The sequence below is a fragment of the Patagioenas fasciata genome, chromosome 22 (genome assembly GCF_037038585.1).
Source record: "Patagioenas fasciata isolate bPatFas1 chromosome 22, bPatFas1.hap1, whole genome shotgun sequence".
Taxonomy (NCBI): domain Eukaryota; kingdom Metazoa; phylum Chordata; class Aves; order Columbiformes; family Columbidae; genus Patagioenas; species Patagioenas fasciata.
This window is the reverse complement of record NC_092541.1, coordinates 1,049,260-1,073,069: the sequence shown is the minus strand read 5'-3', so window position 1 is coordinate 1,073,069 and position 23,810 is coordinate 1,049,260. Positions and strand designations below refer to the sequence as shown.

The 23,810-nt window shown below is 55.2% G+C and overlaps 1 protein-coding gene and 1 long non-coding RNA gene across 2 annotated transcripts; one reads left to right on the top strand and one right to left on the bottom strand.

The window, feature by feature from the left end:
- Positions 1-743: 743 nt before the first annotated feature.
- On the top strand, positions 744-17,545 carry RND2 (Rho family GTPase 2). The gene is made up of 5 exons (XM_065855947.2): positions 744-902; positions 1,012-1,099; positions 12,423-12,532; positions 14,973-15,107; positions 16,240-17,545. The coding sequence occupies exons 1-5, from the start codon at positions 801-803 to the stop codon at positions 16,486-16,488; spliced, it is 684 nt and encodes a 227-aa protein (XP_065712019.1). The 5' UTR covers positions 744-800; the 3' UTR covers positions 16,489-17,545.
- Positions 17,546-22,419: 4,874 nt separating this feature from the next.
- Positions 22,420-23,725, bottom strand: LOC139829614 (uncharacterized). The gene is made up of 2 exons (XR_011742189.1): positions 23,449-23,725; positions 22,420-22,707 (listed from the first exon to the last, which is right to left on the bottom strand). It is a non-coding gene; the product is annotated as an uncharacterized lncRNA (long non-coding RNA).
- Between the last annotated feature and the right edge of the window lie 85 nt (positions 23,726-23,810).

Genomic DNA, 23,810 nt, shown 5'->3' with positions numbered 1-23,810 from the left:
TCCCCTGCCCTCACTGATATGATATGGAATCATAGAATAGTTTGGGTTGAAGGGACCTTCCCAGCTCCCCCAGTGCCCCCCCCTGCCATGACAGGGACATCTTCACCAGCTCAGGGTGCTCAGAGCCCCATCCAGCCTGGCCTGGGATGTCTCCAGGGATGGTTCATCCACCACCTCTCTGGGAACCTGGGCCAGGCTCTCACCACCCTCAGGGACAACAATTTTCTCCTTATATATGATCACATACATTGGAGATACGGGATTCTCGAAACGCGCAGAGCTGGCTAAAATGCTGGGCGTTCCCATTTCTGCCAAATTCCTAATGGGAACAAGTCCCGCTCCTTTAGCGGTGCCAGGGCTGGAACGCCCCGGTGGGAACGCGCAGGGAACCGGGCAGGGACCGGCAGCCGCTGCGGGCCGTTGGCGCTGCCGCGGGTCGGGAGCCGAGCTCCCGGTACCGGTGGCAGAAGGCGGGCGGGCTCCGGTCGCCCCGGGGCTCCGGACCGAACCCTCCCGCCGCGATGCGGTGGGAGACGCCGGGCCGGGGGGGACCGTGCCGGGTCCCGGGAGAAGCCGCGCTCCGGAGCCCCACACCGCGTCCGGGGGTGTCGCGACAAACCGCCGGTGGGGACGCCCCGAGGGGGCGGCTCCCGGGGCCGCGGCCGGGGGCGGCCGTAGCTGCTCGGCCCTGCCCAGCGCCGGCTCCGCTCCGCGCCTGGTTGGTGCCGTCGGGGCCGGGGGCGCGGCCAGGCCGGGGCCGGCCCGGTAAAGCGGCGGCGCGGCCGGCGCGGCCCCGCATCATGGAGGGACACCTGGCTCGCTGTAAGATCGTGGTGGTGGGGGACACGCAGTGCGGCAAGACGGCGCTGCTCCACGTCTTCGCCAAGGACTGCTACCCCGAGGTGCGGCGGGGGGCGGCGGGCGGGGTTGGCTCCGCTGAGCTCGGCTCGGCTGGGCTGGGCTCGGCTCGGCTGGGCTGGGCTCACCTCTCCCCTCCGTCCCCCCCTCTAGAGCTACGTGCCCACCGTTTTCGAGAACTACACGGCCAGCTTCGAGATCGACAAGCAGCGCACGGAGCTCAACATGTGGGACACCTCAGGTGAGCCCGGGGGCGATGTGCGGGGGATGCGGCGGGGCCAGGGCTCGTTTCTCCGGTCGGGGGTCTCGCCCGGGCCGGATGGGGCTGAAGTAGCGGCCTCCCCCCCACCATCCAGCAGCCTGCGAGCATCCCGGGGTGATGCCGGGTGTCGCCGGGGTGATGCCGGGTGTCGCCGCGCTGCGCGGTCGGCTCCCTCCTGGTCCCCCTAAGCCTGTGCGGTACGATCGGGTCCCCTCTCCTGCAGCCTGTGTGATGCTGTCAGGTCCCCTTTGGTGCCCCCCATCTTGTTCAGTGCGGTCTGGTCCCCTTTGCTCCCTTCCATCGTGTTTGGTGCAGTCTGGTCCTCTTTGCTCCCCTCCCTCCTGTTCGGTGCAGTCTGGTTGCCTTTGGTCCCCCCCCGTCTATTCGGTGCAGTCTGGTTCCTTTTGGTCACCCCAATCCTGTTCGATCCCCTCTGGTCCCCCCAAGCCTATTAGGTGCAATCTGGTTCCTTTTGGTCCCCCCCATCCTGTTCGGTGCAATCTGGTCCCCTCTGGTCCCCCCAGGCTGCGTGGTCCCCAGGTGCAGCTCCACGCTGCCTTTCGGTGCTGCATTGGCGTTCGAGCGTCTCCATCCGTGCCCGTGCAGGGACACAGCCCAGTAACGACCAAACCAGTTGTGGGGTGCGAGGTGAGGCCCAGAAGAACGGGGAAGAGGTGAGGCGCAGCCTGAGAACAGAGACCTCACCTTGGAGAGGAATGCGCTGTGGGAACGCGCTGTCCTTTCATCACTCTGCGACAGAGCCTCTGGGGTTGCTTGCTTTGGGTTTCGTGTGGTTTCCTTCTTTTGGTTCGGTTTTGCCTCTTGGCGTCCTCAGTTGTGATTCTGCCTGAAGCTGCAGGCGCAGCTGCCCCCAGCACACCAAGACCCTTCCCAAACTCCGTGCTGTCTGTCCGTGGAGGTGCGAATTGCGAGTGAGAGCTCATAAAAATATTGGCATCCAGCAAAGGTCATACGCACCTTTTCATTTCCTTCTGACAACCTTTCTGGCCTGCTGTGTGCACAGGGTGCAGCTGAACACGGTGCTCTGTCCTTGTACTTACATCACAGGCTTGCTGAGGCTCTTCATAATTTCTGGAGTCCTTATGACAAATGAAGTCCTCTCAGTGTCCGAGGGCAAGAGTCAATTAAAATATGAGCTGGGAATTTCTTTGCTCTTGTACACTCACATTCCGTGCTGTGATTTCACATCCATCAACCTACAGCTGTGAAACCAGCCCAGAGTAGTGAGTGGATTTACTGAGTCTTGGACCAGGTAAAATATGTTTGAGGCTGCACTGCAGCTCCATCACCCCCTGGCTGGGGGGTTCTAAACCCTGTGGAAAGCGTTTGGGTGGGGAATCTTTCTTAGGCACTGAGCAGCTTTGCTCTGAGCATCTGAATTTGATGTGAAAACTTCACCTCTGAGGATGCGGAAGCACGTTTGATACGCACTTTTTAGGAATCCTCCGGAATGTTTGGCTTTGATCTTACAGATGTTAAAAGGACACGATAAAACGTCTTTAAAGCTGTGTGTGTCTCGCTGATATCTGCATCTGATGCTGTCACATGTTCACTTTTACTCTTTTCAAGAAAAGATACATTTGTCTAGCGTTTATCTCTATAGCCACGAGGAAACGGACTTTGATTCTTTGTCCCTTCTCCTTATGGAAAACGTAAGACCTTTTTAACAGCTGTGTTGTAGATAGAGTTTGCTAGGTAGTTTTCCAGATAAATTGCCTTCTGTTGCAGCTTTGATTTGAAATACACAGGAGCAAGTTCTTCAACAAGCAGCCCTGCAAAGCAACACACAGCAATTTTCCTTAGTAATCAAACTGATATTTTAGCTGCGGACTGCCAGCTGCTGTTGGATTTCCACTGCCCTTCGGAGACGCTTGTGAATGGGACCTTTGGTAAAAAGAAGTTTGGCACAAGAGTGAATTGAACCAACTGAGCTGAAGGGGTTGAGGGTCGCTAATTGCAGAAGGCCGGGCGCTGGGGTGCGCTTCCCCGCGTCTCTGCGCTGCCTCCTGTCTCTTTTAAGCAGCTTCGCATGCAGGGGTTTATTGGTCATGATGAATTCCAGCCCAAGAGTGGGAAGGGAGGTGCTGGGGAGCTGCTCCCCTCCTCCTGTCAAGATCACCCTCTGTATTTTAAGCACTCACCATCTCTTAGATAAGTAGCTGGAACTGAAGGTCTCCTCCTGAAACCAGGAGAGACCTGGACGGAGGAGCTGACTATCGGTTTTTTACATTTTATTTTCAATTCCCAGCCAGTAGTTGTGAAAGAGTCCGGGAGCTGTGCAGCTGAGCACCACCCAGCGAAGGATGTTGGGGTAAGAGCAGTTTCCCTGGAAAGCTCCCATTATTGTGACCCAGCTCCACCACAGCCTACCTGGCCGCCCAGAAATCCTGGATAATCGGTGTACAGACTGGGATGTTGGACTGGGACCTCGGGTTGCCTTTAAATGGCTTTTAACCCTTTGTCCACCGATTAGTTTTTCTGAGGCTGGAGGGTGACTCGGGAGAGTTTCCAGCGCTGAGAGTCCTGCACGAGGATGAAATCTGTGCTGCTCGGGGCAAATGCAAGGACTCCACACCACCTGAAGTGCCTTAGATCTACCTACCAGGGACACGGTGCTTTTCTGCCCCTCGTGCTCCTGTTCCTTCTTTGCTGCCTGTTGGCCAAAGGCGCTCGGCACAGACACGAACTCCTCTGCGTGGCGCCGGTATCTTGTGGCAAGGGGGAAACTCCTGTTCGACGAGATGCCTGCTGCTTGGGAATGCTGTTCCCAAAGGGCTGGGTGCCTCCCAGACCTGTCGGGAAGAGCTTTCATCCTCGCGGCCAAGGGGAGAAAGGGCGGATGGGTTTGCGATCGCTTTGCAAAGAGTAGGCGAGTTTCGTTTCCGCGCTCCAGAGTCGTGGAAGGGAGCGCGGGTACCACGGCCTGGTGGCTGCGTTCCCCGTGGGATCAGGGGCTCTCCGTGGGTCTAGGAGGTCGCACTGTGATGCTCAGAGGTCTCCGTCTGTCCAGCCCTCCAGGGATGGTGACTCCAGCACTGCCCTGGGCAGCCTGTTCCAATGCCCCACAGCCCTTTGGGGAAGAAATTGTTCCCCAGATCCAACCTCAGCCTCCCCTGGTGCAACTTGAGGCCGTTTCCTCTGCTCCTGGCGCTTGTTCCTGGGGAGCAGAGCCCGACCCCCCTGGCTCCAAGCTCCTTTCAGGCAGTTCAGAGATCAGAAGGTCTCCCCTCAGCTCCTGTTCTCCAGCTGAGCCCCCAGGTCCCTCAGCCGCTCCCATCACACTTGTGCTCCAGCCCCTCACCAGCTCCGTTCCCTTTTCTCCACTCGCTCCAGCACCTCAAGGCCTTTCTTGCCATGAGGGGCCCAAAACTGACCCCAATGTATCTTTGCACCCCTCTGTGCTGCCGTGCACAGCCGGGGAGTTGTGTGGCTGCTGCTCCTTTGCTGGGCTTCTCTCTCTGAAGCAGATGTGCTTTCAAGACAAGAATAACATTGTGAGTTGCGAATCCCCCTCCGCCTCCCTCTTAGCCCGTACTCAGCAAACAGTCTGCCTTGGTACGGCCTGTGTGGGAACCTCCAGGCTGCGATAACAGATCCTTCTTCAGGGGAACCACCGAGGAATGTTGATGAGATTAGAGGGCTGAAAGGGGCCGAGTTTAACCACGGCATCTCCATGGATGTTGAGCTGGCTGTGCCCGGATTCCCAGCGTGCGGCTCCGGGATTGCCATGGCCGCCCCTTCCAAAGTGCAAGCTCTGTCTTGGGAAGAGTTCAATGCCACTTGCGCTCTGAGGCAGCAAAAAACCCCATGGAGCTGCCCTTTCCAGACCAAAATAGCTCCTCCCATGCTCTCTGTTAAGGCCGGGAGCCTGAAACCAGCATACTTGTGTTCTGCCTCAGCACAAATACGTAGTTAAGCCTAAAAATATGCGCAGCTGGGTCACATTCTCAGGCAGGTCAGCAACCAGTCAGACAGAAGTTTCAGGAGCTGCGGCAGAAACGGCAGCAGAAATGCTTATGGTGGGGTGGGTGGAGGATGGAGGTGACATGCCGTGACATGCCGTGACATGCCAGCCCCAGGAGGATGGTCTGGCTGGGCTGGGCATGGTGTGGGTTGCTGCGATGCTGCGTGGCTTGGGGATGGAGGTCGCTTGTCCCGCAGCGAGGGCCGCGTGTCCTGTGGCAGCATCTGTCCTCTGTCCCCAATGGGCCTGCGGGATGTCCCCAGGGATGCTGAGCAGGGATGGTGCTGCTCAGTGGCTGCTGCGACCTTGTAGGCAAGACAGGGCTTTCCGTGGGGTGGTTTGTCCCCGCTGCGATGCACACCCCTGTTCTGGAGCACGGGGGGATCCACTCTCTCCTGGGGACAAGGACAGCAGCGCCCTGCTTTCCCCATTCCTCTGTCAATCTGTCTGCTCTGTGGCACCTCCTGGTGCCACTTTGCCACACGTTTAGGGCAAATGGAAGCTGCTTATTGAGGCAGTTGCATCAATAAACCTGCAGAAACTCCCTGGAGCGGGACAGTCATCCCCCATCTGCTGCCTGCAATACCTTTCTAATAGCCCCCACCCAGTGTGGGGCCGAGGGTGCCTTGTCACCCCACCAAACAGCGCTACCAACCCTCCGGATGGCTGGTGGGGGATGGCGGGAGGTTTTGTGGGAGCAAGAGCTCCGAAGGAACCGGTTGGCGTGTGCCCCGGGCTCCGTGCGTGCGGTGAGGACACGGCTGCAGCTTCTGTTTGCCCCAGCTTCTGAAGATTAAAATCTCCACTCAATTAAACTTCACAAGTGTACAGGCCCAGCCTTCCCTGTGGGGAGAAACCTTATCTGGTAGCCGAGCAGGCAGGGAAGGATCTGCTGCTTATGCACAGCAAACCTGAAATGTGCAACATTGCATAATGCAAATTGTGTTGGTTCAGCCCTCGGACGCGTTCCCCAGGGCCGGAGGGGAATCCGGTGCCACTCCTAGTCCTTGTTGTAGCCCGTAGAGAGGGTGACGGGCAGGTTGTGGCAATGCCAGCTGCCCTTGTGACATGGCGAGAGTGCCAGGAAGGGACTTCTGCCTCCAGTTTGTCTCCCTGTCAGCTGCCACCGGCGTGATTTCCAGCGTCCTTGGGAGAAGCCTGGACCTCCCATCCCAGCCACGGGGTGATGCTCCCCAGGGATGTCAGCAGGGATGTCTATGAGGAGCTTCCAGAGCTGCCCCATGGTTTGCAGAGTGGGGTTTGCAGCGAGCGAGCTCCTCCATGAGCTGCAGATGTGGGACGGGGCGCGGGATCTGGGAGAGACCGAAGCGCCCTGTGCCTGCTGAGCTGGGGATTCTCCTGCTGGTAAATCCAGCAGAACAACCTGCTCCCGAGGGACAGGTTTCCAGCAATAAGACCTGGAGTGGGGCCCAGAAATGCCACGTCAGCCCGTGCAGAGACCGTTCCCTCCATCCTCGTCGTGTCCGTCGGAACGTATGTGGGCTGGTTAGTTGTTCACTGACTTTTGTACATGCATCGTAAGAATTAGGGAGCAGAGGTTAATTGTCTGAGCTGATTAGCTGTTGTTTCAGTCGTGCACTTTCCAGATGAATATTGCTGCAGTTTAGCAATTTTCCAACAACAAAATATTCTCAGATTCTCTTTCAGGAGAGAGGGTCCGATTTCACGCGGGGAGGATGAAGTTGGGCTCTGAACTTGTGATGGTTCAGATCAGCGTCTCCCTGATGTGCAGCTCTGGGAGGGTGCAATACCTAAATTCCCGGTCTCCTGTTCATAGGGCCCATCAGCACTAATGATACAGGGAACAAGGAGAGCATTTGCATGTTCTGCTCCGTCCTGTGCCAGACATACCACACCACTATTGCTATCGAGAGATGTCTTGGGGGTTGTGTGAGCAGGACGCACCCCCAGAAAGCCCAGTCCTCCCTTGTCTGTCCCCAGTGGGATAAAGGGACTGGGCATGACCTTTGGGGCTGTTTAACTGCTGCTCCTCAGTGTTCCCTGAGGCCGAATTCCTCTGCCATTGTTTCTCTGAGCTGATTTCCCTTTTTTGAGGGTGACTCGGTGCCCTCTGGTCGCATCTGCAGAGGAAACGGCAGCTCTGGAGCGCCCTGGATGGCTCAGCCACCAGCTGGGATGTTTGCGGGCTCACCATGGGGACCGGCCTGGCCCCTGCACCGGGGGGCTGGGACAGCTGCCACTTCTGCCTTTTCATGCAGGGCCAGGTTTTCAATCCAGCATTTTTATCCTTTCCCCTTGCAGGGCCCTGGGAGCAGACAATAGCCGGGCTGTAACGGGGAATTTCTGCCTTTTTCATGCTAATAGCTGCCTGCATTGGCAGAGCCTGTTCACAGCCTTACCCTGGAGCTGGGGCTCCGGGATTTGGGGCTGGGGTGGGGGGCACCCACCTTATTCCATCCCCATCTCTCTGCATCCCCACAGTCCAACGCGGGAGCAGCACGTCTGTGAATTGGACTGAGATTTCATTTTCAATCTTAAAGGTGCGATATAAATAAAATATATTATTATTATTATTAACACCTTCATCATCATCGGCCCTGGCAGATGGAACAACTAATCATGAAAGCCATTACATTCCCTGGCACCTCATGTAATATTAACGGGGTCTGGAGCGCTGGTGTGGGGAAAGCCAGTGGTGATTGAAGATGAGCATCCTCCTCCCACACCAGGTCCAGCTGCTCAGAGGGACCCCTGCCCAGCTTGGCGAGGCAAGAAGGGGGCTCAGAGAATTGGAGAACATCACAAGTTGGAAGGGACTCATAAGGATCATCAAGTCCAACTCCCTGCTCCTCGCAGGGTGACCTAAAACTAAACCGTACGACTGAGAGCATCAGAACCGTCCCTCTGCACACAGGGCGGTCGCTCAGATAAATTTCTCTGCAACAAAAAGCCTCTTGGAGCTGGGAATTCAGCTCCAGAAAGGTCTGGTTGAGCTCAGGAAGGGTGTGCTGGTGCGCAGCAGCTCCAAAGGGTTTTAGCCCCACTTTGGGAAGCGCTGGAGGGTGGGTGAAGCTCAGTGAGGGGTGATTTGGTCCCACAGCAGCAGAGGGGACAGTGTCCGTGTGTCTGATGCTGGTACCAGGTTCTTGCTGTGCATGGGGAGGGGATGCTGAGGCAGCCGCACCTTGGTCCTGCTCTGATAGGTTTGTCCTCCGGCCGAAGCGACGCTGGGATGTGTCTAGCAAAGGAAACACCCTCTGTAGTCTCCAAAGGCCACTTTTCGCCTGGCACCGCTGTGCGGGGAGGGAACCCGAAGCTCCTCTTGTCGCTGCAGCGCTCTAGAAAGCCGGGATGAATTTCTGCGTCATTCCGTGAAGGATGTTCTTGGCTGTCCCTGCAGAAAGCAGCATGTGCCGCAGCGTTGCTGGGTCTGCGGGGACAGTTTACAGCGCGATCCCTCCGAGACGAGCGCGGTGCTGAGAAATTGAGGGCTTGGCAGCGCTGGTCTGTGTTCCAGCCGGAGCTGGCGGGGGCCGCGGGAGCCCCACGCAGAGCAGATCCTGGCCCTGCATGCAGATTTGCCTTCCTGGTTTGCAACGTGCTGTTGTTGGGTGGAGGGTGCCCGTGCGAGGGGGCTCGTTATCTCTCATAACAGCTAATAAGGAACAAATGAAGATGAACGCTGTGTTGGTATAGATGAAACAGCACATTTCAGATGCCCCGGAGCGGCATCTCTGAGTCACGGTGCCATGGGGGGGCTGCCAACTGATGAGAGGAGCTACTCAGGGCTGTATCCACCCCAGCATTTCAGACACAACCACGTGGGTTTTATTTTTAAGCTGGTTTTTGGCTTGCTCCCATCTTCTCTTTAATGGTGAACAGCTGCACATGGGTCCTGTTTCTGGCGAACCTGGGTGCCAAGCGGAGGGTGACTCACGCAGGGAGGGAAGGCCGGGTCTGCAGCCACACAAGCCTTGGGGGTGGATGTGTTTGGAAGTGCCAGACTTGGGGTCTCCAGGGTGTATTCCTGGAGTGTCTGAAAGGTGCTGAGTGCTCAGAATCAATCAAACCGAGGACCTGGAGTTGAGGGAATTGAGGCCTTTTTGTGTTTGGGGTTTTTCTTTAGCTGTTGTACTCAATGAGAAAGTAGGAGATGCAAAGAGTAATTGGCCAAACAGAATTTCCTGATTCAGTAGAGACATCTCCAAAGAAAGCTGGAGGTTACCTGAGTTGGGAGCTCTCCCCATCGGCTCCATCGCTCTCCAGGGATGGGGACAGAAGCTTCTGTGCTGGCTGGTACCCAGAGAGGTGGTGGATGAACCATCCCTGGAGACATCCCAGGCCAGGCTGGACGGGGCTCTGAGCACCCTGAGCTGGTGAAGATGTCCCTGTCATGGCAGGGGGGAACTGGGGGAGCTTTAAGGTCCCTTCAGCCCAAACTATGCTGTGATTCTACCCACTGCCAGAGCAGCTGCGGAGCTGAACTCACAGCGAAGGTGCCGGGGGCTGCTCCTGCGCTTTGGAGTTGGAGCAGAAAGTTCATGGATACAAAGGCAATTCTGATCTTGTTAAGAAAATGAGGATCCTGACCTAGTGCATCCCTTACCTCACCTCCTCCTGCCAGCACGGGGCACTTTGCTCCTGTGGCCCCAGGGCACTGTGGTGGGGACAACAGTGGTTCGGTGGGGACGATGGTGGCTCTGCGGGGACAATGGTGGTTTGGTGGGGACGATGGTGGCTCTGCGGGATGGAGGGGCTGGAGCTCTCCCGGAGATGCTGGAGACGCTGGCTGCGGAAGGGAGCAGCAGGTTGCTATGATACAGTTTGCTGTGGCAATGTCTGTGCTGAATGGAGCCAAACCCACCTCTACAAAAGGAGCATTCCTGGGCTGGGAGGGGGCAGATTTATCTGCAGTCTTTATGTAAAGCTGAGGAGCTGCAGGGAGAGGATGTGTGTGGGAACCGTTTCCTCTGGTGTGTGCCGGGGCGCCCTTGTCTGGAAGGAGATGACCTTATGTGCATGGGGGAGAGAGCACGGCTGAGAGAAGGGACCCAAACCCAAACATGCAGATGGGTGTTGGACCTCACATCCCATCCAGGAAACTCTGGAGACATCAAACCTGCCTGGACCGACCTGTGTGATCTGCTCTGTGACCCTGTGTGATCTGCTCTGTGACCCTGTGTGATCTGCTCTGTGATCCTGTGTGATCTGCTCTGTGATCCTGTGCGAGCAGGTGGGGCTGGGGATCTGCAGGGGTCCCTGCAACCCAACCACCCTGGGATTCTGTGAAATCCCCACCAGGCACAAGGCTCAAAACTCAGTTCAAAGGGGAGCTCAGTGAGCTCAGCGCTGCCTTTGAACGTGGCCTCGTCCTCAGTGGTCACTGGGTCACCTCGCCGGGCTGCTGGAGCATGGTGGGGAGCGATTCGGTGGCACCAGCTCTGCCAGGCGTGAACTGGAGCAGCTTTTGAGCCTGAAGCGAGGTCAGAAATCTCCACGCCTGGGACACGGGGTGGCCCTGGCTCCCTCGTGTGCCAGCCTGTGTCCCCTGTCCGCAGCGCTGGCCAAGGCACCGCAGGGAATGGCTCCTTTCCATGCAGGGAACGTGACTTTCCCTCTAGGAAGAGCTGAGCTCTGCAGAGATCGGGCTCCGTGCTGGATCCCAGCTGCATCTCTTCCCGGTGATTTTGCAGGGACAGAGGCCTGGGCTGTGATTTGTCTCACTGGTGGGACCAGGGGGTGCAGGTGCCTTTGCTGTCTGTACGAGCTGGAGATATCCAGAGATGATTTTGCTGCAAATCCAAATGCACATCGAATCCTGGGGGGGCCTGAGAGTGGTGGGGGCTGCGTGTGCTCCACGCGAAGGTCCCAGTGGGGGCTGCCCTTGGGGTCTTGCTGTGAGCTGGTGTCAAGAGGAGGGTGGGTGACTGGTGTCTGGAGCACTTGGGGACGCATCTCAGCCCCAGTGGGCTCTGGGCTGAGGAAGAAGTGGTCATGGCCGTGTCTGCTCTCCTGGGTGAGACTTGCAGAGGAATCTGGGGTGTTTGCAAAGCAATTGGTGTGTGTTGGGGGGTCTGTGTCCCCTCTCTGCTTCACGTCACTCGTGAGCCCCATGCAGACCAGAGCTCTTTGGAGGATCAGCCTGTTCTCTCACGCTCATCCCAGGCAGGTTCCCATCCTCCCGGAAACATGAGCCACTGTCACCCATAATTCATCAGGTGCTGAAGTTATCGAGGAGCCACCCGACACCCTGGCCGTGTCCCCCACCCTCCGCCGGCTGGGAAAGAGCCGGGGCCGGGTGTCCCGAGGGGCCGGGGCAGGAAACGCGTCCGGTTTCCTTGGCCTCGGGGTGGCCGATCCTTTCGGAGAAGGCAAATTCAACAAGGACTCTGGTGTCTCTGCTTCCCCTTTTCATAAACAAACATCTGCTTCTCATCCCTCCAGGAAGTTTAAGCCAAATATAAAACCAGAACGGTGTTTTTAAGTAGCGACGAGCTGATTGCTCCATTACTGTTCACTGAGGCATCTACGATTGCACATGGAATGCACCTCAAATAAAAAACCATCGTGGGACAATGAGTTTAATACCCGAATTTTGCACAGAAGGTGTGTGTGTGCATGCACGCGTGTGCGGCAGAAGCTGTGCAGAATTTGGCCCGGGCTCTGTGCCTGCTCATCCAGAAACCCTGCAGAATGCAGAATCATCCCCTCCAACCTAGAGCTTGTTCACCAGATCCTGTCACATCTCTTATGTACCCAAAAGGATCCGTCTGGCTTTTCCCAGCACAATTCCGGAGCAAAAGGCATCTCTCCCATATCAAGATAGCAAGAGAGGATGAAAAATAGCAGCAGCATTCCCTGGCTCTCTCAGCCACACCTTTCCAGCATTAACAGCAACTGCATGAAAAATAATGGGACATAGAGCGGAACGTGCTGCTCTGTGGTATCACAGCCCTTCCGAGCTCCCTCTGCCACGAGCCAGCATAGCCCCACCACCTCTTGCCAGATGCTGATTAGGGAGGGGGAGAGATGCAAAACCTGTATTTATTTCCACGCTGCAATGCAAGAGCACAAGGACAAAACCTCTGGCTTCTGCGTCGAAACAAAAGGAACCCAATCCTGTGCAGAGCAAACTGCTGAACCTGATGGTGTTGGTCAAAAGCTTGGGTTGGCGTCCTTCATCTCTATGGAGCGGTTTGCAGCATGTGGTGATCTCTCAGGTTCTTGCTGGAATTAAGGAGAGGGCTGGGGGGTCCCAGTTTTCCCATTTGGCGATTGAATGGTGGGTGGGATGGCACTTTGTGCTCACCGGTCTCCTCCCGCTCCTCTCCGCAGGCTCGGCGTACTACGATAACGTCCGCCCCTTGGCCTACCCGGACTCGGACGCTGTGCTCATCTGCTTTGACATCAGCCGCCCGGAGACCCTGGACAGTGTGCTCAAGAAGGTGAGTGCCCGGTGGCGAGACGGGTCCTCTGAGCTGCGTGGGAGTCCCTGCTCTCTTAGGGCTCAAAGCTCTGGCCCTGTGGCCAAGCCTTGGCTGGAGTATGTGTACTCAGGTGAGGATGGTGGTGCTCAGGTGAGCGTGGTCATGCTCAGATAGGGCTGGGTGCTCAGGTGAGGATGGTCATACTCAGGTGAGGGTGGTTGTGCTCAGATGGGGATGGTGGTACTCAGATGACGATGGTCATGTTCAGATGTGGATGGTTGTGCTTAGATGGGGATGGTTGTGCTCGGATGGGGATGGTGGCGCTCAGATGGGGATGGTGGTGCTCAGGTGAGGATGTTCATGCTCAGATGGGGCTGGTCGTGCTCAGGTGAGGATGTTCATGCTCAGATGGGGCTGGTCACGCTCAGATGGGGCTGGTCGTGCTCAGATGGGGCTGGTCGTGCTCAGGTGAGGATGGTCGTGCTCAGATGGGGCTGGTCATGCTCAGGTGAGGATGGTCGTGCTCAGGTGAGGATGGTCGTGCTCAGGTGGGGCTGGTCGTGCTCACATGGGGCTGGTCATGCTCTGATGGGGCTGGTCGTGCTCAGGTGGGGCTGGTCGTGCTCACATGGGGCTGGTCATGCTCAGATGGGGCTGGTCATGCTCAGGTGAGGATGGTCGTGCTCAGGTGGGGCTGGTCGTGCTCAGATGGGGCTGGTCATGCTCAGGTGAGGATGGTCGTGCTCAGGTGAGGATGGTCGTGCTCAGGTGGGGCTGGTCGTGCTCAGGTGACGATGGTCGTGCTCAGGTGGGGCTGGTCATGCTCAGGTGAGGATGGTCATGCTCAGATGGGGCTGGTCGTGCTCAGGTGGGGCTGGTCGTGCTCAGGTGGGGCTGGTCGTGCTCAGGTGGGGCTGGTCATGCTCAGGTGAGGATGGTCGTGCTCAGGTGGGGCTGGTCACGCTCAGATGGGGCTGGTCGTGCTCAGGTGGGGCTGGTCATGCTCAGGTGGGGCTGGTCGTGCTCTCCCCGCCGTGCAGCCAGGCTGCAGAGCTCGCTGCCAGCTGCAGGCTGTCCCAGCGCAGCCTTGGCTGTCGCCTCGTTTGTGAAGCTCTCTGAGACAGCGAGGCGTGAAAAGCCACTACAGAACAGTGATTCCTGTCGCTGTTCTCCCCAGCGAGCCCCAGGCTGCCGGGGCAGCACCGGCCACTGTCTGAACAAGTCCCATTGTGCCGGCTGCCCTCTTGGCCCCTCCACATCTTGCCAAATGTGCTGAAGCAAGTGCCTCTTACTCAGCTGCTGGGGGGGCTGAGAAGTGGGTCTGTGTCTCAGAAGTGTCCTGGTGAGGGGACAAAGACCCTTCAGAGAACGTGGTCAATGGCTCAGTGTTTGTTCCCAAGGCAGATCCGAACGTGCCGGGTGGAGGGAGGAGGGTTTCATGTGGACTGAAAGAATTCCCTGCTCAGCTTGGGAGTCAGCAGAATAATAATGCAGGCAAATTGCTTATACCTTAATGAGATGCAAACCCACCAATAATTAGATGGGGCTGGGATTTAGTTATGTTTCTCCACACACTGTTCAAGTGAGACCGCGCTGCTCAGTCTTCTCCGTGCAGCTTCGCAGATGCTGCGAGTACTGTTAGGGAATGTTTTTTTGATACGGTGACTTAAAATAAACCCCAAATCACAGGGGATTTCTTAAGTGCCTCTGAGTAGATGCCTTGTTTCCTTTGGTGCAGGCTCGCAGCCCATGGAGGTGAGGAAAATTCTTAAGACACCATGAAGTTGAAATGGGTTTTAGCTTTTGACAGCAGGCAAATAAGGAAAATAACCCTCCCTGTTCAAGCCTCAGGCAAAAATGCTAATTCAGCAGAGGAAATCTTTGTTATTGCTGCCCTGCCGATGCCCGGGCTGCCCGTGCAGCGTGTGCGGCTGAAGGGAAGGAGCCATCTGAGCAAATGCCAACAAGCAGCTCTTCATGGCGTGCAAGGCAGGGTTTTGTGGGGTGGTGCTTTTGCTCTGACAAGTCTGGATAGCACAGCAAATCTCAGGCTCCCTGAGGTGTCGGTGATGGGAGAAGAGGGTCCCACCTCTCTCCATAGACCAGAGAGCCCCGTGTGAGGTTCTCAGGGACATGGGTTGGTGCCAGGGTTGGGTTGATGGTTGGACTCGAGGATCTTGAGAGGCTTTTCCAACCAAAATTACTCTATGATTCTATGGAGGTGTTTGGCTGTATGATGTTCTCTGGTAGGAAATAGTGGCACAACTCTCCTGTCCTTCCCTCCATGTCCGAGGGCTCTTGGCCTGGTTGGAAAGGGGTTGGGAGCGAGGAACTGACACCCTGTGATTACCCTTGTTCCAACCTGGACCCCCTTGGTGCCCAAGTTAACTTGATGCGGACGGGCATCTTGAAGCATCTCGTACACACGAGCACCTTCTCCCTCTTGTCTCCTCCTCAGTGGCAAGGAGAAACCCAGGAGTTCTGCCCCAACGCGAAGATTGTCCTGGTCGGCTGCAAGCTGGACATGCGGACGGACTTAAACACGCTCCGGGAGCTCTCCAAGCAGCGCCTCATCCCCGTGACGCACGAGCAGGTCTGTGGGAGCTGCTGTGTCCGTGGGGCGCAGGGAGGTGAAGCGGGGGCCTTTTGAATCTCAGCAGGTCTTGGTCTGAAGCCGGTTTGACCTTGGCTCATGGTTTATACAGAACGGGTCCCGGATGATGAGAGGGGTGTCCAGGCCCCCAGCTGCAGGCGTGACACCGCATCAGTTGTGAAAGCGATTTGGGGTCCCTCACGCAGTAGCTCGCGAGGCCACCATCATGTTTGGTGCTCTCACAGTTGTTTGCACTTTATTTACAGAGGTGAGGAGCAGATATTGTGGCCGAGCTGTGCCACGGTGCTCTGACAGACAGGGCTGGTGGTGACATTAAAGGATCCTCTTGCAGACCGTTGTGCTCCTAATTTTCTCCCCTTTCCCCCCTGCTCTCTCTGGGACAACCCCAGGTTCCAGTGTAAGCTGGGGAATGACCTATTAGAGAGCAGTGTAGGGGAAAGGGACCTGGGGGTCCTGGGGACAGCGGGGTGACCATGAGCCAGCACTGGGCCCTTGTGGCCAGGAAGCCAATGGTACCTGGGGTGGGTTAGAAGGGGGTGGTCAGTAGGTCAGAGAGGTTCTCCTGCCCCTCTGCTCTGCCCTGGGGAGACCACACCTGGAATATTGTGTCCAGTTGTGGCCCCTCAGCTCCAGAAGGACAGGGAACTGCTGCAGAGAGTCCAGCGCAGCCACCAAGATGCTGAAGGGAGTGGAGCATCTGCCGTGTGAGGAAAGGCTGAGGGAGCTGGGGCTCTGGAGCTGGAGAAGAGGAGACTGAGGGGGGACTCATTCCTGGGGATCAATATGGAAAGGGGCAGTGTCAGGAGGATGGAGCCAGGCTCTTCTGGGTGACAACCAGTGACAGGACAAGGGGCAATGGGTGCAAACTGGAACACAGGAGGTTCCACTTAGAGATGAGAAGCAACTTGTTCCTGGTGAGGGTGTCAGAGCCTGGCCCAGGCTGCCCAGGGAGGTTGTGGAGTCTCCTTCTCTGCAGACATTCAAACCCGCCTGGACCCCTTCCTGTGGAACCTCAGCTGGGTGTTCCTGCTCCATGGGGGGACTGCACTGGATGAGCTCTGAGGTCCCTTCAACCCTGACGCTCTGTGACTCTGTGATTCTGTGACCGCAGGGCAGCGCGCTGGCGCGGCAGATCGGGGCGGTGGCGTACGCAGAGTGCTCCTCCAAGGTCTCGGAGAACAGCGTGCGGGACGTGTTCCACGTGACCACGCTCGCCTCGGTCAACAGGGTGCACAAGAACTTGAAGCGCAGCAACTCCAAGCGGGGACTGAAGCGGGCGTCACAGATGCCCGGCAGGACGGACTTGCTGAACGACACAGAGATCAGGAAAGACCGAGCCAAGAGCTGCTCCATCATGTGAAAAAAGAGCGGGCTGTAAATAACGTGTGCGTGTTGTCCATTTTGTACAGTAACTGGCGGAGACGGGGGCACGGCGCTGGCTGCAGGAGCCAGCCCGCCTTCCCAAAGCCTTTCCCTCGGCCTCTAGGGCTGAGCAAAGGTCCCGGCTGCAAACCGGGGTGCACGAGTCGTCCCCCCACCGTGGAGACTTCTGGCTTGGTTGCTGCTGTGCGGATTGCTTGGGGTGAGGGAACCACTGGGCAGAGGAGCATTCAGGTGCTGGAAGGTCTGTGACTGGTGTGTGTGTCACCCCCCTGTCCCCATGGCTTGGAGCGGGGGGTGGAATTGCTGTCAGCAGAGAAGGTGTTCTTCTAATCTTCCTTTAGAAGAGAAACCATGTGTGAGGTGGTGCTGCCTTCAGCTTGGCTGGACAGCAAATCGCTGGGAGGGAAGGAACCTTACCATATCGAGACACCACGGCAGTCCATCTGCAAACAAAACACACGTAGGTGGCTCTTTACGCAGCGTTTTAGATCCTCGAACTCCATTTGAAACGCAGCAGAGTGGATCTGGCTCCGAGGGAGAGGTCTGTTCCATAGATGCATCCTGAGAATTGTGGTCCCCTCCAGCAAGCAAACGCCACCCGGGACCTCGTGTCCCAGCTGCTCAGCCCGCGTCGCCGTGCGGTTGCTCCTGCCACGGGCAGCCGCGCTTCCCGGGAACGCCGCTCCTGAGCAAGCAGGCTGCAGCCACTGCGTACCCTGCTCTCCACCCATTTCCAGCTGCGGATTGTGTTGCATGGTGCTGTGTTTGTCCGGTACAGAGAACCGAAACGGTGATACGCGTCTCTGCGCCCCGTCTGGGGAGGGAAGGTGCTCCCTGCCCTGCTCTGCAGCCTCCTCCCAACACCTCTCATCGCTTCTGCTGCTGCTGCCCTCTCTGAATGCCTTCGACTACAGTGTTATCCTTGACTTGATGTCACATAGACACTTTAAGGGGAAAAAATGAATCTGCTCCATTGCCAGATCCAGCTGTGTCAGTGGGCTACGGAAAACAAATAAACGTAATTGGAAAATGCACAGTGCTTGAGTCTGTTCGTTTTTAATAGCCAGAGCAGGCAGCCTCTCCAAATGTATTGCTGCCTAACTCCTATTTGTGTCCTGATGTATCTCTCTAGCTCTTGAAATACACTCACGCACACACTTGAGAGAAAAAAGCAGAGGGCTTAGCTGCATGTATTCATTTTGGAGCTGAAACACCTGCCTTGAACAACCTCCCGAGCCATCCTGAATCACCGCGGAGCACCTGCAGGTTGTCTGCGCCTGATCCAACAGTCTGAGCTCAGGCCGCTGGGGGTCAAGGTTAACAAGGCTCAGGCCCAAATGCAAACTGACATTCCTGAAGGGCTCCCCGAGCATCCTGGAAATGCACGGAGACGTGGCCGGGTCGCTGCTGACAAGCGGAGCTTTATAGATCAAAAGCACGAGGCAGGAAGGACTCGGGGCTGGGTGGCGGCGGGGCCGGCAGCAACCGCAGCTCACACAACGCAGGATGCTGCTGGTCCCTCCGAGCTCGGGGCGAGCAGCCCGGCTCTGGATCCGGGGCATATTTGCTCGATAAACGGGCACTAACAGGCTGCCCAGGGCAGTGGTGGAGTCACCATCCCTGGAGATGATGTTCTCAGGGACATGGGTTGCGGTGACACTTGGACTCCATGATCTTCTCCACCCACCTCTCTGGGCAACCTGTGCCAGGGTCTCACCACCCTCACCGTGTAAATTCTCCTCCTCGTGTCCAGCCTGGGTCTCCCAGGTGGATCCAGCGCCCGACACCGCGATACTTAGGGGACTATTTCTCCAAGGAGAGTGTCCAGCGACCAAGCAGATCAGGATTGGTGCAATTGAACATGACAAGTGTCCGTTCTGCAGAGATGCCACCAGGTACGGAGCAGAAACATGAGATCATTCTGCTTCTTTCTCTTCGGGATACCGCCTACCAAGTCAAAATTCCTCCTTCTGCATTGTCCCCAGGCAAGTTATCTATTGAGCCATTCCCAAACCTGCTTTTCTGGTCCTTTCTGGCATAGACAGGTTGATTCCTGCTCTCTCAAGCTCAGCCTTGCAACTCCATCACCATTAGAAAGAGTCTGGCTTAGATGTGTTAAAATCCAGCCGGGTATGACATCGGGGCAGTTTTAGGTCCCTCAGTGGCAGGACGATCTCCGCAGATGGGATCTGATACCAGGAGCTCCTACGCATTGTAAATTTGTCCAGTTTTTCTCCATTCTCCTCCCTCCATCCCCAGGCCCTGCAGACCAGGAGCTCCAGGACCATCATTTCCCACTGGGCAGATGTGACACCTCACACAGCAAACTCAGGGCAGGAGGACGTGGGAGCTGCCCCGAAACAAACACTATAATCGTGCAAAGGTGAAAAACGTCACCTTAACTTCAATTCCTCTGCCCCCCTTTTCTCCATGAGCTCCTCTCCCTTCCCACCTTCACGGGGTTGATTTTCTCAGATTTACCCATCTCTCTCCCTCTTTTCTCACACTAATCTGCAGGAATGGGGTGAACTCCTCAAAGATGTAATGTTCAGTTAACTGCAGGGGTATCTCAATGAGAGATGGGCCTGTGTGCCTTGAAATCAAAGCATTCGCAGGGAGGAGCCCTTGGGAGTCACACGCGCTCCGATTTCCGGCAAAACCCATTTTTCTTATGGGTTGAGACAGCGGAGGAAGCGATGGTCAAATCATGCGAATCTGGGAAAAAACACCCAACGCACCAGCCCCAGGCTCAAAATGACAAAGAGCAAAGTCCCTTTTTCACCCATTTTGTTGTGACAAGGCTCCGATGAAGAAATCAGATGGTTGCGCCAGCAGTTTTGGAAGCGTTTCAGCTGAGGATCAATCTGATTATTTAGTGCTGCGCCCGCACCAGAACTCAGCACATGAACGTGCAAGCTGTTGTTCTGCAGGGAGGAGAAAGGAGAAGCGCTAGATAAGATACATATATGGAAACAGTCCGTACATTTCCATTAGCTGCCTTTGGAACGGAACCAAGCAATTAAGACAGGGGAGTTTCCGTTTCCTCCTGGATCCTGTGGCTGCTAGCGATGCTTATTTAATATCTTTCGGGAAAAAGATGGTATTTTGAGGTGACTTTGCATGATCTATTCTGTTGAGTAAATATTTGCGTTGAACACATTTAACAAGAGTCTTTTCGCAGACGATCAATCTGTGCTGGGACTCGGTGCTGACAGCAAACCCGAAACTGCTCCCAGCTCAGATCACGAGCGGCAGAGAAACCCCAGAGCCCCAGTTTCCCATGTTTCCAGGTAGGAATGTTGTTCCCAGACTAAAAATACTCCTTTTTGTCCAGAATTTTTGGATCAGACCCAACAGGACATTAATGGCGTGTGTACCCAGCAGCACACAACCCCATATCCTCTCTGGTGGGACTTTCCTCTCCATCCAAAGACAGACAAACAAATCCTATTCCACAGGGTGGCACCCACGCAAACCCTGGTACCCACGCATTTGGTGTCCATCACACAGCCCGGCCGTGACATTTCCTCCCTGTCAATCTCCCGGTTTGTGTTTCATTGGCATTTCTCACTGCACTCCGAGCTCATTGCTCGACAAGCCAGACGCCCACGGAGAGCGAGCGTGGAACGGCCCCGGCCCGTGGAGCAGCGGCGACGCTCCACGTGGATCCACGAGTGTTTCCCATTAGTGTCACTCACCCTGCGATGAGGAACGGAAAGGCAGCGAGGATATTGAAATTGCTTTCTCGAGGGGTGTGTGACGCGGAGCATCGCTGCGTGGTCTCCTCCTCAACCCATTGGAGACATCCCAGGCCAGGCTGGACGGGGCTCTGAGCACCCTGAGCTGGTGAAGATGTCCCTGTCATGGCAGGGGGTGCTGGGAAGGTCCCTTCAACCCAAACTATTCTATGAGCCATAATACTAATCAATATATCTCACTACCTTTGCTGCATTGCAAGGTGTGCTTCTCAAAACACACTATCAATGCAGAGGTGAATATTTATTATCGCTGATTAGCACAGCAGAATATACGTCTAAAGAAGAGCCACACAACACAAGGAGAGGAGGACAAAGCTCTTACCTTCAGTGCTCCGCCTCAGCTCGCGTCATCTGTCCTGGAACCAGGTGAATTCATGGGCATTTTCTACCAAGATGGATCATTCTAGATCGTGCACAAGGTTTTTATCCACGATATCAGCAAAATCAAAGCCAAACCAGAAAACAATCCAGCAAATGACCAAGAATAATTATAGGAACACACTGAATCTTTCTTTGATTTACCATTAACTCTAGTAATGAGGCAGACAAGCGGTCTAATTGCATCCGTGAATAAGCTGCTCTCTTACAAACGGCTTCAGATCTGCAAGGAAATAACTCTTTGTGTATGGATCCAAATGCAGAGGGAGGATTTTGAAGAGTAAACTGCTCCAGCAAAAAGCCACGCATGCAGTCATTGCTGCTCATCGGCTCTATTAGAAGGTCAGCTATCAAAATACAACCTCACAGAATTCCAAGGAACGCCATTCCACATTTGAAGCACCCACAGAAAAGTCACCTCCTCTCCTGAGGAGCCCACATCTCGGGATGTGGAGGTGGAAATGACCACGTGCTGGCATCATCCTGTGTGTTCAGGTTGGAGTAAAAACCGCCCTAATTTTGCAGCTGTGTTAAAGGGGGTTCTTAATTATACCCCCACCCCCTCCTGCTTTAGCCTTCTCCAGGCTAAACGAACCCAGCTGGGATCTCCAGCACTTGGACTCCTCCAGCCCATCAGTCCTGACGCCCACACCACGCAGGTGTTTCCAATATCAGCAGCTGTGGCGGACTCAGACTTTTGCATGTTAAAGAGTTCTGAGCAAGGGACAGGGACAAAAAGGGAAAAGAGGAGGGACAATATGGCTCAGTCTCACCCCCTTATGCAGGAAAGGTCTGGTATAGAAAGGAGGAAAACATCAGAGGCACCACAAACGTTTTAGATACAGATGTGCTGCACCACATTCCAGGAGAACGTCGGCTGTTTAGTTCTCTTAAAGACCAAAAACTCCCTTTGAGAAGCAGCAGAATCCTACATCAAAATCCAATATTGCCACTCGCAAAGGGCTTTTAACTATTGAGTAATATTTTTACTTTGATGCTTAATTACCCCCTACGGTCCACAAACCTCTCCCCTTTGCTTCAGTCTGCAGGCTCCACAATCGCTGTGAAGCAAACAGCAATTACACATTTATTCCAACACCACCAGCATAACCTGAGTGGGCCCTGTCAATGCAGAGCTCCACAGCAGCAAAACGTAAAGGGCAGGCTGAACTGGGAACAGGCTGCTTATTCTCTGCTGGCCTCCCCATCAGCACGGCTGATAAGGATGCAAGACAAAGCTATGCCTAATTAACATACATGAATTTTAACCAGGAGTCCGTTCCCATATGTTAGAAAATAGGCCCTGGACAGCTTCTGCCCCCCCATGGCTTGTTAACAGTTTCTCTGGTGAGATAAAGGAGCTTCACAGACATACTTCAAGTCATCTGTGCTGGAGAAGGCAGGAGCAGCCCCAGGAGAACAGCACAGGGCCCGAGGCTTCGAGCTGTGCCCCATTTCAGACACTACAGCAGGCAAGATCCAGGTTCAACGTTTCTGATGAACCTGGTGCTGCGATTCCTGCTCTGCATGGCTCAGTGAGGTAAAGAACAAACCGTGCATGGCATAGCCAGGCAACGGGCAAAACGTACGAGCCGGAATCAGGTGCTAGGGATGCTCAACAACATCTTACGGGGAAAAAGGGACGGGCTGCAGCGATGCTGGTGCAGCGGCTGTGAGACAAACCAGCCTGTGACTGCCCCGGTGCAAGGCTTGTTCTCATTAGCACAGATTGTACTTTGTTCCCCCAAAATACTAAATTCCTCTCCTTTGCATCAGGAATTACTTAGCATTTAATAGCCTAGAGAAACAGGGAAGGAAATAATTCAATTGCCCCAACCCCTCGCGTAGGTTTGAGACCTTCCATACTGGTAAAGTATTGCTCTGACGCCCCAGCTCCTACTGATTCGGAGAAAGCAGCCTGAACGTGGTGTCAACGGAGTCCTGACCACAAAATCCAGCTCAGAGCTGCGTCCAACAGATTCCTGTGTGGCTGGGACCAGGAACGGGGCAGGGACACCAACGGCAGAGCTCGGGGTTCTTGGAAGCTGACCCTGATGCAGCTGCATGGAGAAAAGCTCGTTAGGTGACAAAAGCAGAGCGGTTTTAATTACAGATATAGCACTCACCTGATGGCAAAGCCTCAGGCAAACCTCCAGCAAGCATCAGCCTTCCCTTTGTTTCTTCCCTCACCCTAGTGAATAGGGTAAAAGGCACACGCTGCTTATTAGGACAGGTTGTATGCAGCCCTTTGGCTGGGTGTCTAGTTCTTGAACAGTGTTCGATTCTGCTACTCGTTATCCTCAGGTAGTTAGTGTAAAAGGCACAGCATGGCTTAGCCATGTCTCAGAAATGCATTCACCTCAGAGGCTTCCTACCCTGCAAAGTTCAAAAAGAAAGCTGCTCTTGCACAGGAGCAAACAGGGAGGAAATGCAGCTTGATCCTCCTGGATAAAGTGGCATTTCCAACCTGCACAGCAGCTGCGAAGCTCCAAGTGCTGCGGCTTTAATACTGAAGCTGGAAGTCAGACTAGAGAAATTAATATGAATTCCACATCTATTCTGCTTAAACTGTCTGCTTCTCTGGGAGTGCATCCTTCCTTTATCGAGCTACATACTTATTCAAACCATTTCACTTCATTCCAGTCTTAAACAAGATCCAGACTACTACAAAAGTTCACAGATGATACTTACTGTACTAGAAACAGAATTTCCAGATGTAATCTAATCACCTCCAAGGAAAAAAGGACAAGTCACAAGTGTTATTCCTCCAGACAATTATCTACCTGGAGCCAGAACCTTACCTGCTAGAAAGAACAAACCTTTGTGTCAACATCTGAGGGACAATTTCACAGTGGCAGATGCAAACCGGTCTTGCTTGGCCGCCTTCTCACATCTAACAGGCAGCATTTAGTCATCCTCACAGCTGCCTTTTGAAATGGAGATTATGGAAAAAAAACCCAAAACACAAACCCAAACCAACCAGCGTGGGCTCCAGAGATAAGAGGAGCTCAGTCTGACGTGAGGCTGTGTCGAGCAGCCTCAAGAGCTACGAAATATCATCACACAGAGGAAAACAGGAATGCGTGTCCACCCAGCAAATGCTTCCAGCAGCAACGCCCAGTGAGGTGCACGATGCTTGATAACACATTTGCTTCTCAGCTTG